We start from the raw sequence: 13,168 nt of genomic DNA, 5'->3' as shown, positions 1-13,168 counted from the left end.
TTCCTCATGCACATTAAAACTCCCTCCTAACATTAAAATTAAGGGAAGCTTCTGACTCACTGAGTTGATGCCCATCTGTTCTGGGTAGGGCCATCTTCTAGGCACTAAGAACAACACAATTATTTTAAAAATGACACAGCCCACTGGTAGTCGAATGAGAATTCTCACCCATCTCTCTTTGCCTCCCAGTTATTGAAGACTGTTTCCCAGAGATCAGCGCCCAGCTAATCCCGCCTAATTTTGCTGATATTTACATCCGCAAATCGGCCATACTGACCTGCAGGGTCACTAACATGCAATCCACGGAGGGGCTCAATGTGATCTGGACGAGAGAGGATGGCACGGAGCTGAAGACCAGCATCGGAGAACAGAAGGTGCAGAGCAATGGCCGTTTCAGCGTGGATGCCACAACCTCCGTGTGCGCGGATGAGTGGGAGAGAGGAGACAAGTACACCTGTGAAGTGACTCATCCAGAGCTCATCTTCCCCCTTAAAAAGACTTTGACCAAACAGCCTGGTAGGTGACCCTCTTCCTTCAGCTTGGTTGTGCTCACAGCTGGTCATTACTGACACGGGACCAGATATTTCATGGGGGAGGGTTGTTGAAATACCCATCAGAAGGGAAAAGAATTCTCCATCCTCTAACAGTTTTAAGCTGAGCTTTGCAATGCTATCTAAGGGCTCTGGGTGTCCAGCTCCCATTAGAAATTAGTTGGAGTTCGATGTCCAATTCCTTAGGGTGACTTTAGAAAATCCCACCCTTGGTCTGTATCTCTAGCTAATAATTCACCTCCACCACCTCTCAGGCCGTGTAGCCCTCAAGGATTTCCACCTACGGGTAGGCCAGTGGTCTATGCAACCCACCATGGCAGAGAAACCCATGTCCACTGCATTAGACCAGGGCCAGGAGCTGTGAATCCAAGGACCCCTTGGTCCAGCGAGGTCACTTGTTCAATCGTTCTCCAACTCTCTCTCTCTTTGTACAGTAACCAACAGCCACGCTCCATCAGTCTACATCTTCCCTCCTCCCACTGAGCAGCTGGCCCTCCGCGAAGCTGCCACCGTCACCTGCCTGGTGAAAAGTTTCAACCCCCCTGACCTCTTCATCAAGTGGCTGAGCAACGGCGAGGAGCTGAACGCCTCCAAGTACATCAGCACCCAGCCCATCCAGGAGTCCAGCCAGCCGCTGCTGTACTTCGCCTACAGCACCCTGCAGATCAGTGAACAGGAGTGGAACACCGGCAACACCTACACCTGCTTAGTCGGACATGAGAAGCTGCCCCTGCAGGTGACCCAGAGGACCGTGGACAAGTCCACCGGTAAACCAACCTTGGTCAATGTCTCCCTGGTGCTGTCCGATACCAATACCTGCTACTAACCGTCGTGCCGTCCCATCCCTCACTGTGCCTCTCACTCCTCCGACTGCTGTTTGGAAGGAGAGAGGTCACATGGCCCCTCCTATGTGTGTGTAAAATAATGGTGTTTCTGGAATGGAAAATCGTTGGCTGCATATTTTTAAAAAAATGTTAGAAATAAAGTCAATTTTGGGAAAAAAATGGAAACTATTTAAGTCCTTTTCTGGAGAAAATACCAAGTGATGTGTCCTCAGAGATGGGGAAGGGTTTCCAAGAGTTCATTGCCCATATGAAATGGAAACTGGGCACTCGTGTTTGCACTGCAGTCATGGTTCTCATATCTCTTTCTTTCTGTCTTTCTCTCTCCAGCCCTCACTCCCTCTCACAACCGTCTCCTTGCTAATCTCAGATCTTCCACCTCCCTCTCATGCCCCTGAACACAATTAGCTTGATCCTCAGTTACTTAATTCCTGCTGATTCTTATTGACTTTGGAAGAGAGTGTGGCCAAAGTAGCTTTAAACTCCCTTTCCGTTCCCTGCATTCTCCCGGTCTCAGAGCACCCTTGGGGCTGCTCTAACATACTCACTGCTTTCCTATAGGCCCTGGGAAGCAGACAATAGACACATCTGATAGCAGTGAGCTCCAGCCAGACTGGACTGGACTAGTACTTCTGCAGAACCCTTACACCAATTCTCCATCTGCCTGGGGGATCCTTTGCTCAGGAAATGCTCTCAGGGAGTTCTTTCTGCCCACTTTAAGGTAACTTTGCAGTGCCAAAGTGGTGTAATTGAGAATCAGGCAGAGTCTCTGGTATCCAATTCTTTCATGATTATCACACAAGGTGACAAGAAATACTCAGTCTCACATGCAATCTCTAGTGTCATTACACTCACAGTCCAACACATAGGCTCACAAGAAGTATTCCGGTCTCATATATGGTTCTTGTGGCATTCGATGCACTCATGGTCAACCCACAGGGTAATCTTGGCAGCTAAAGGTTCTTCAGGCTCGTGGTTTCTCTTGAATGTCTGGTCTCCCAAGAAAATAACAGATCAGGGACATAAAAACACATAACTGCAATGATGTTGAATATATCACAATATTCTTTCATGCCCACTGGGATCTCCCTTTGAGGTGTTTTGCTGATGCGCACAAATACCGGCACAATTTACTGTCAGAAGACAGGATACTGGGCTAGCTGGACCGTTGGTCTGACCCAGTGTGGCCATTCTGATGTAACAATCAGCATTTGTTTATCAATGCCTGGTAGACCTTTCCCTTCAAGTTGCTTTGTAAAGACTTTGGGCATATGTGGCAATGCTTCTATACTTCGGGGCATTGCCTCTGTTCGCGATGAACCCTAAGAAGCATTGCACGCACCCAGTAATCGTTTTAGTCACCACTGAAAACCTGTATGATTCATGGCATCTATCGCCTCGTGACTCCAAAGTGTTCCACCGGGCATCATGGCCCCCACCCACTGCCTTTTGTACACTAGGCCCTCAGTCTACTTCTTAAGAGGACAGGAGCACAGATCACCAATAAAAAACAACCACTCTCAAAGCTGGCCCAGATCAGCCACCAAGGTGGGGGGAAATACCCTGCTCACACAAGTTAACAACCCAATGGTGGGCAGCGTCATGAGACTGGCATCCAGGGAAGGATTTGCAGAGATTGCCTACAATATTCATATTAATCTCAAAACACAAGAGTATTTAGTAAAAGAGAGAATAAAGGTGCTAAGGAAAGGCATATGGAGCCTTCAGGCTCTGGGGTACTGACTCTGATCCAACCCCAGCTCTGATTCAGTCCCTGGGGGGCAGGGGGATGCTGGCTCAGGGATGCAGGAGATGGGATATGGGGCCTTTCCTCTTTCATGGGCACCAGCTTTAATCCAGCCACACATTTGCTAGATCAAGAGGATCAGGGTATGAGCTATGAGGTCTTTTCCTCCTTCATGAACTGGTTCCAATCCCATCCTGGATTAGTAGTGACCCAAAATATTTCCTGTTACGCAGTGAGTGTCAGACCAGTTCTTAGTGCGATAGGTACCATCATCGCATTATATAAGAATTTAGCTAGGTGGCTAATGGGGTGTGTATGGAGACAGATTTTGCAATGGGTTAACGGATAGGCAGATAAATAGACACACACTAGGGAAGGAAGGCTAGATAGAAAAGTACCTGCCAGGCTCACATGAATTGAAGGCCTTGCCCAAGGAAGTTCTCTCTGCTGGCAACAAAGAGTTCTTGTTGGGCGTCTTAATTATCTACTTCCTGTCAATACAAATGTAAAAAGTAGGGATGGTTGAAAAAAATCTGTCTAAATTGCTTTAGGTGGAAATTTAGGGTTTCAGGTCAAATGATATTTTTCACAAAGTTTCTGCTTTCCACAGCAAACTTTGATTTATTTTTTTTGTCAAAAACGGAAGGTTCTAAATCCAGAATATTTCAACACTTAAATGCTTCTTTGGTGCCTCATGGGAGTTGTAGTTCAGGTGCTCCCATTCTCCTCTCCGGGCCAGGCTCCCCAGCTGGATTTCATGTCCCACAATGCACAGTAAGCATGCTTCTCCTGGGATGCACTACCTCTCCTTGAGAAAAGGCAAGACTGTGGAGTATGCTGGGAGATGTGGTCTGACCAAGGAGCCTGGGCTTTAGAAGAGGATGGACAAATAAGACTCCTGAACTACAACTCCGATGAGGCACCATGGTGCCATTTCCAAATTGAAATTGTTCCATTTTTGCACGAAACATTTCAGCTTTCAATCCAAACAAATTAAAATTTTTACACTGATTTAAGAAAAAAAATTCTGACCAACTCAAATAAAAAGTGCCATGAACCCATCAGCATCTGTCACAGATGAAAATCCAACCTTTTCAGAAAGCTCACTTTGCAATATAGCTCCATTTCCTCCACCCCCAACTCTGGGCTCAGCAGTCTTTTCAAAACAAGAGTTGTCCCACAACTACTCATGCTAAAGTCACAGTAAGACACCTCACTGCATCTTGGATACAACTTACATTCACGCAAGTCCCTTCTTTGGTATGAAACGTAAAACCAGATCTCAACCATCCATGGTCATTCAAGATCCCCTTGTCGTTTCCCCCTTATCCAATTTCTATAGCAGGAAAGAGCAGAAATCTGAGATTTCCCATTCACTCAAGAGATTCAGAGAAGCTTCTGATCTGAATCATCAAAACTTTTGAAGTCTATTCATCGTTACTTTCCATGGTTCTCAGTTCAGGAATCAAAAACCTTCATGACTTGGTCTTCTTCAGTCATTACCACCAACTATTCCTCTTCACTGTTGTTCATTCTCCCATATGCTCCATTTGCAGTACGAGCATACAGCCTTTAAAGTAGAAGTGTTGGTCAGAATAATGATCATACTGGTGAAGGGGCGACCAGCGCAAGGACTATGAAACATTTGAGTCCCTCTTAATAGTCCCTCAGAATAGGGCTTTCAAGTTGCACAAGCCCCTCTGCATAGAAATTAACATAATCCATTTTCAGTTTGCAACCAAGAACACCCAGAGATGTGCCTGCAGGGAGCAGGTCCTGAGCAATTTATAGGTAGAAATATATTCATATGTAATATTCTGTGGTCAGAGGAGAACATGCATATAGACATGTAGGTCCACAAATATCCCCTTCTCTCTCTCTCCTCCACCTTTCAATGCTTCAATTCTATATTTTTTATGGAATAATTTAGCCAAAGATTTCCAAAGAAGCCAAAGGGGCTTGGATACCCAAATCTCAATTAAAAATAAAAGATTCCCAGGAAACTGGCATCCAAATCCCTCAGGTTGTTTTGAAAAGTCCAGTCTTAAGTTTTTCTGTCTATCGCCAGACACACTCATCTGCTGTTGGTCTGTCTATCCATTCCCCAACTCCAACTCCTCACCCTTGAATTCAGTGCAAACAAAACCCTCTACCTCTTAAAATATTAGCCATCAAAGACACTTCAGAAACAGCCTCTTAAAAGCATGGGGAGAGATTTTCAAAAGACCCTGAGCAATGTAGGAAATCCCACTCTTAGTCTCTTTCTTCACCCTTAGAACCATGGAGTTTCTTCATTGGATTAGGCCGTTGAGCTACCAAGTCCAACCTCCCAACTACCATTGAATCAGATTGGGAGCTCCCCAAGTGGAGTCAATGGGCCAGGTCCCCAGCTGGTGTAAACTGGCTGTATCTCCACTCTCTACAATGCAGCAATACCAATTTACACCAGCTGAGAATCCAACTCTACATCTTCCACAGGGAGGGGAAAGCCCTCCATTGAACCTGGCTGATGACTTGCTCTGGGAGGGAACAGAAATGGCTTGACCTCCCCTGATACCAACACCTCCAACCTATCTACTGGAAACTCCACCTAACCCAATTCCCCTCCCAACGTGCTCCTCATAGCAGTACTCAGAGATTCTACCGGATGATGCCACTAATTGGTCCTGACCCTGTGTATGTGTGTGTTGTCCAAAGTTTATCTAGATGGGTTCGTGGATGCCGAAGAGGAAGACTTCTACAACCTCTGGACAACAGCCTCCACTTTTATCATCCTCTTCCTCCTGAGTCTTTTCTACAGCACCACGGTGACACTGATCAAGGTAAAGAGGAGATTTGTTGCTGCAGGAGGGGGAGGAGAGGAGAATTCCCTAGTCTAGACTGTGATGCATCAAGGGGAACATGCTTGGAAATTGAGGTTGGAGCTTAAGGGAGTTAGACACCTAATTCCTATTGTTTTTTAATAGGAGTCAGGCGCCAAACTCCCAGCCTGGCAGATGCACTGGGTTGAATGCCTAGTGGACCCAAATGAGATCACAATAGTACATTAGAGAGGAGATTGGTTGCAATTGGTGGAGAATCCAGCAGGCAGGCAAAGCGAAGAGAGGGGTCCAAAATTCCAGCCTCAATGACAACGCCATCAACTGTTGTTCTTATTTAGGTCCCTGTAGTCTCATTGTGATAGGCCCTGCATGCACACATGAGACACCACAGCCCTTGCACCAAAGAGCTTGCCATCTATTTCTAGAGAAGGCAAAATTGTTGCCCCCAATTTACAAATGGAGAACTGAGCAATAAAGCAACTTCCTCAAAATCTCACAGAGTCTTTGGCATGGACAGGACTCTTGAATCCAACCCAGTGTCCTAAACATGGTACCAGCTGACTTCTCTGCTAAACACTGTCAAAGCCAAACTCCAGATGCACCACCATGTAACTGAGGGATTAACTGAGGCTAGAGAGAGACAGAGGTAGTTGGTTTTGGCCAAGGCTGGTCTTTTCAAGGGAACCTAAAGACAGAGGAATAAAAAATTGGCCTTTAAATTGGCATCTGTTGCTTAGTGCAAGTACATGTAAGCAAACAGTGTGAACAGATGACACTTGTGCCAAAACCCATGTTCATCTCATCAGTTGCAAATCTGCAGCTCCCATCAAAGCCAAGAAGGAAGGTCTTCTCATTGATAAAGAAGACCAGGACTCTGTCGCTCACGGAGCTCTCATCCTGATCTCTAATAGTTAGAGACTAACTTAAACCTAGAAGCATGTGGTTTAATATCCTCTCAAAATTATTATCCACGTTGACTGTAACTCTGCATATTTTTGGTATCCACTTAAATATCCAGTCCAACCTAATCTTTGTGAAGTGCTTAGATACCACAACTAGGCTAGGAAGGCAGCATGGTGTAGCGGCTTGGGGCCAGATTTTCAAAGATATTTTGGTGCCTAAATCCCTTTAAAAATCTGACCTTTGGTCACTGGGCTAGAACCGTAGACTCCTGGGGTCTACTTTGACCTTGGGCAAATCACATCCACTCTCTGCTACTCTTTCCCCTCCCTCTGGTGTCTGTCCTGTCTATTTAGACTGTAGGCTCTTCAGGGCAGAGATGGCTATTATTACAGTGCCCAACATAATGGGGTCCTGATCTCAGTTGAGACCTTTTCCTACTACCATAACATAAATCATTACTAATAGGACATAGACTCACAGACTCATAGACTCTAGGACTGGAAGGGACCTCGAGAGGTCATCGAATCCAGTCCCCTGCCCTCATGACCAAATACTGTCTAGACCATCCCTAATAGACATTTATCTAACCTACTCTTAAATATCTCCAGAGATGGAGATTCCACAACTTCCGTAGGCAATCTATTCCAGTGTTTAACTACCCTGACAGTTAGGAACTTTTTCCTAATGTCCAACCTAAATCTCCCTTGCTGCAGTTTAAACCCATTGCTTCTTGTTCTATCATTGGAGGCTAAGGTGAACAAGTTTTCTCTCTTCTCCTGATGACACCTTTTTAGATACCTGAAAATTGCTATCATGTCCCCTCTCAGTCTTCTCTTTTCCAGACTAAACAAACCCAATTGTTTCAGCCTTCCTTCATAGGTCATGTTCTCAAGACCTTTAATCATTCTTGTTGCTCTTCTCTAGACCCTCTCCAATTTCTCCACATCTTTCTTGAAATGCGGTGCCCAGAACTGGACACAATACTCCAGTTGAGGCCTAACCAGCGCAGAGTAAAGCGGAAGAATGACTTCTCGTGTCTTGTTTACAACACACCTGTTAATGCATCCCAGAATCACGTTTGCTTTTTTGGCAACAGTATCACACTGTTGACTCATATTAAGCTTGTGGTCCACTATGACCCCTAGCTCTCTTTCTGCCATATTCCTTCCTAGACAGTCTCTTCCCATTCTGTATGTGTGAAACTGATTGGCGACATAGACATTGATATATCAGCATCCAGACAACTGATGGGATCATAGATCTCCAGAGGTTAGGAACAGGATGTTCAAAGGTGCCCAAGTGGAATTTTGAAAGAAAAACTTTGTCCAACAACTCAGTATGCAAGGTCAAGTCCCATCTGATACGTGCAAATTCAGGAGTTTGTGCAGAGGTGGAAATTTGGAGGCCTAGATGAAAAACTGGTCTTAAAACATCCACCTGAGATTTTCAAATCTCCCGAAGTCATTTAGACTTGGAACTGTGTATCCAGATCCCTTAGCCACCGAGAAAAAAATCTCAACCTCTGTTTTTCTGTCATCTTCTTCTAGCAAGGGTCCTAGGACCAGATTCTGGACCTCCTTACTCAGGCTGAGTAGTATAAGAACCAGAACAGAATAGAGTACAGTAAAATATAACAGAACTGCACTGTGAGGAAATTAATGGGATAGCAAGAAAAATAACTAATTACTTAACATGAATAGGCTGGCAGACTTTGGAATTCAGTGAATGTGACTTGTGTCCTTCATAATGGCAATTTTACCATTTCAGGTTAAATAAACCCAACAGCCCAAGATTGTTCCAACCAAAGGAGCCCACGGAAAGCGATTTTCCTGAAGAACAGTTCCAAACTTTGCTCCACTCTGTCACCTGCATAATTGTTGTGTTCACCTGCCTGTGGAACATTCTCAGACATCATCTGAATGTAACTGGACTTTCTGTCTATTGTTTATGCTCTTTCATCTCCATTTTTAATGCACGTTTGGCCAGTTTTTTATTTCTTTCTGTCCTGGTAATCTCTGCTTTATGCAAAATGCAATCTCTGCTGGCATAAGAAGTTGCACGTTAATGGATATATGTAATCAAATTGCACAACTTGTTGTTTCCCCAGGCGTTTGTACTTCTCATCCTGTACATATTTTTCATGTTGAAATAAAGAGATTTATTATGTTGACACATCAAGAGCTTTCTTGTGGATCCTTACTGCTACTTGGTACTCACTATTACGTGAAAGCATTTCACAGTAACAAATAATTGTTTTCTTTGCCCTTACGGCTCACAGAGTTTAAACCCAGAAGGGACCAGTAGATTATTTAACCTGACCTCTTAAAGAGCACAGCCCAGAGAACTTTACCCAGTAATTCATGCAGTGGAAGAAATTATTCTACTCTGTTATCGTAAAAAACCCTATGTGCCCAATATCTTGTGGTTGGACTGGAACCTACCTTTAGGAAGAGATATCCCATCTTGATTTAAAGACTCTAAGTGAAGGAGAATCCATCACCTCCCTTGGGAAGCAGTTCCAATGATTAATTTCTCTCACTGCTAAAAAGTTGCCTTTTATTTCTCCTTTGAATTTTTGCCAACCCTGGATCTTGATACACCTTTGTCTGCTGGATTAAAGGGTCCATTACGATCAGAGATCTTCACCCAGTTGCCTCTGAAATTTCTCTAAGGGTCCGCTAAATAGACTGGACTCTCTAAGTCTCTCTGCGTAAGGCATGTTTTCCAGACCATATATCTGCACCCAGTACATTAGGGTCTTATCTCCGTTTGGTCCGATAGGTATCATGATACTAGAAGAGAGATGAACAACATCAAAACAGTTGGTAAATACTTGTAAAATTGCTGACACATTAAATGGGCAAAATTAAAATTACAATGTGATTGTAGGAAATTATCCTTTCAAAGCACTACAGAGTTCTGCAACTGTGGTTTAAAATTCTGTAGTAACACTAACACATGATGCAGTATGTTGAGTTGACATTGCAGGATAAGATAAGATAAGAACCTGTCTCAGGTTCTTAGCTGATGCCAACACCACAATGTCTTTCTCTGGTCTGATCTATTGCATCATTCAGTCTCAGACATGATAAACGCAGTCACAGTCCAAGATTAAACAAGGTTCAGGGCTTGGTATGCAGAGACCTCAGCTTGTTTAGCACCATGGTAAATGCACCATTAAAAACCCTTTTAATCTTTTATGAAAAATACAGAAAAGAAGAAAACCAGGTAAAGCCTGTGAAATGTAACGTGTTAAATCCATCTTTCATTTTAACAACATCCCTGGTTCCCCTTCATCCAGACAGATTTTAGGAGGAAAAAAGCCCTTGTTTGATGGTCTCTTTAGATGGTATCAGAGATAGTAAAAACTGTTCTTTCGAGGAAAAGAGACGAAATTAGTTGAGATGGCTGGGGCTGTCGCTGTCGCTGTTGTTGTTAAAATCTGATCCTGTTTCCTAGAAGACAAAGCAAACACACATAAAACGGAAGGGAAATGACCAGCAAAGATAGAAAATGCAGCTTCTGTCTCTGGGGTTGACTTTCACTTGCAACCTCACTGATGGCGAAACACGGGCATAGCACCCGATCTTACCAGCCACTCCGAGCTATGGCAACCTCGTACCAGCGTAGGGTGTTTAGGGCCTTGCTTTCACTTGGCCCTGCTCTGGTCTGATGACAGTGTTGCAGAATGTGCAGTCATGGCCAGCTAAGCCAGACTTTTATCAGACAGAAGGAGAAAGAGAGAGAAAAGAAGGCAGAAAAGGAAATGAACTCATTATGGGGGCAGGGGGAGACAAAGTCTCACATCCCAGGTAGTGTTTGGAATTCAGCCGGAGCCAGTGGAGGTGGTGGTACCAGCTGGGTCCCTCTCTCTGGTCCACTCTGGTCAGGACATCTCTCAGGATTAGGTTTAGGGACTCCAAAAGAAAGTGTTAGGCAGAATAGCCCAGCCCCTCATTATATTGTCCACTAATTAGGCCTAATTCCCAACATACCCATTTTGGTTCATTGATTTTTGTCTCACACTATTCTCGTTTACAGGCATGATCCTCACAGTCCTTGAGTTACATCAGTGGGTTTTTCAGCTTGGACTAATTCAGTCTGTCTCCCTTTCATGCCTTTTCCCGTCCACACTTGTTGTTATAGGTTACTGTGCCCTCTTACGAACATACGCTCACTTTTTACAGTCGAGCGCACAATTAGGATAACTTTGTAGGCCCAATTATCGCAACAAAACCCTGCCCAAGAAAAATGTGGATGCTTCTCCGAATGTTTTCTTGTTTTCTCAAGTCTTTCTCCCTAAAGAGAGTTCTGGATCTCCCGATCAAACATGCCAAGAAATTCCCATTCTGTTCTCTTCTGGATTTCAGAAGTACAAAGGCAGCCATGAAATTGTTTCCAAGCACCTCACAGCAGTCCATTCAAGGGGACTAAAGGGGAATGGTTCTTATATTGTTATTTTTCCAGATCAATTCACTCCAGAAGGTGAATAACTCACCTTAACTTGAGCAACAGAAGCAAGAAAGATTGAGGAGTGATCTTCTCCTGTCTTCTGACTAACAGGCTTAGCCATTGGCCAGTCCCCTCATGGACAGGCTTAGCCATTGGCCAATGAATCCAGGCTGCAATTTCTACTCTGCTCAATAGCAAGAAAATGGAGACTGCTAGAATTATCACATGGGTGTGCCAGTGATGAAGCACAATTAAAAGAGATGGGTGTGACATACAACCGTGCCTTTGCAAGGTAAGACCAGCTCTTTGGTGCAACTGGATTCAGTCATCCCACTCAGTAGAGGCTTACTCGTGTTTGGATTCCACCAGGTGAGACGTAGCTGAGATGCACATGTTGTAATGGTCCGATGGGTCTGCTGGTAGGTAACAGAGCTGGGAGACTGTAACGAGTGAGAGGCAGAAAAAGGATTATTTTATATTAAGACCCTGAGTGTTCAGGTTCTTCTCCAGAAATATGCCTTTAACTTTTCTGCAGAAATAGGCTGGGGAGAGCTCACAGGAACAGGATGTGCAGGGAAAACCCTGGTGTGGAAGGGTGATCCAATGGTTAGTGACCTGGATTCAATTCCAACATTTCCTGCCTGACCTTGGGCACACCACTTACCTGACCTATGCCTCAGTTCCCCATCTGTAAATGAGGATGATGCTATTCCTCCTACCTCAATGGGGCATGTGAGAGCTTAAAGACAGGAAAGTTTGTGAGGTGCCCAGGTGCAATGGTAACGGCTGCCAGAGAAGTACTCAAAATCGAGGCATGTTGCTGCAGAGTCAGAAACGAATAAGTTCAGTGAGCATTTGAGAAGGCTCGTGATGATCTGCTTTGGTTCAAGAAATGTCTGAGGTTTGGGGAGGTGAATAAGCAGCTGTGGTGGAAGGCCAGTGTACCAAAGTTGCCCAGGCCCCCGGGTGGGGGAGGTGAAGTACCAATTCCTATTACTTCAATGGAAACCGAAGGGCAGAACCTGTAAATTGTCACAGCTTCATTGACATCAGCATCAGTTCAACTTCTCATTGACTCTCCTGACTAATCACTCCCTGACTTCTTCCAAACATCTCAGGAGCTTGCAATAAAGGGTCTGGCAGGAATGTTAAAAATATTGGGCTTGGAAGGCAGGATGATATTCTGAATGTATTTACAGGGTATCCAGATACAGGGGACAGTCTTGTGTAGATATGAGAGACAGAGAGAGAGAGAGAGAGAGAGAGAGAGAGAGAGAGAGAGAGAGAGAGAGGATGAATATACTTGTACAAAGCTTTCTTCTCTCCCCTGTAGCCACCTTTTCTTTCTTTTAACGTCTCCTGGCAGTTTGTTGTTGTTATACAAAGGGTCTCTTCTCGGCCTTGCTCCTGTGACGGTGGTGAGAAGTAGCTGGGTGGTTCCTCGCACCGTGACTGGCGGTGGAATGTCCACTGCAATTTGATGTGTTTAGAACTGATCGATTGGTGGAGTTTCAGGACACAAGAAGGGATCGCTGTGATCGGCATGTCCCCCGGCGATTCCTGGCCCAAGCCCCCACCTTCTGGTCGAGCAGAGCAGTTAGAAAGAGAGGCCAAAGCTGGCTTTAAGGACTGTGAGTCCTGGAGAGTTCACCACAGTCCAGAAATCAGGACTGCAACCCCCAAAGTATTGTAAAGCTGTGAAATTTCCCCTGGACCTGTCAGTGTCCCAGAGAGGTGGATTGAAGAGGCCAGAGGCCGAGGTGTATGGTTTGAAAGCTCTGTTTGCACAGAAGGGCAGGGACCGGAGGAGAAAGGGCCCGTGTTGGGTTATCTCATCCATCCATGGATCAC

General features: G+C 44.8%; 1 protein-coding gene and 1 gene segment (V, D, J or C); both read left to right on the top strand.

Annotated features, from left to right (window-relative positions):
- Window positions 1–13,168, top strand: part of LOC115642209 — a 440,558-nt gene that overhangs the window by 228,379 nt on the left and 199,011 nt on the right. The gene's annotated exons all lie outside the window — the stretch shown is intronic.
- Window positions 1–13,168, top strand: part of LOC115642322 — a 166,925-nt gene that overhangs the window by 12,884 nt on the left and 140,873 nt on the right. Inside the window, 4 exon segments of the C gene segment in view lie at window positions 190–516; window positions 986–1,318; window positions 5,838–5,962; window positions 8,633–9,040. Of these exon segments, the coding sequence occupies window positions 190–516; window positions 986–1,318; window positions 5,838–5,962; window positions 8,633–8,641 (794 nt within the window).

This window comes from Gopherus evgoodei, unplaced genomic scaffold (genome assembly GCF_007399415.2).
Source record: "Gopherus evgoodei ecotype Sinaloan lineage unplaced genomic scaffold, rGopEvg1_v1.p scaffold_39_arrow_ctg1, whole genome shotgun sequence".
Classification (NCBI taxonomy): Eukaryota; Metazoa; Chordata; order Testudines; family Testudinidae; genus Gopherus; species Gopherus evgoodei.
The sequence above is the reverse complement of the archived record's forward strand: the minus strand, read 5'-3'. Positions and strand labels throughout refer to the sequence as shown.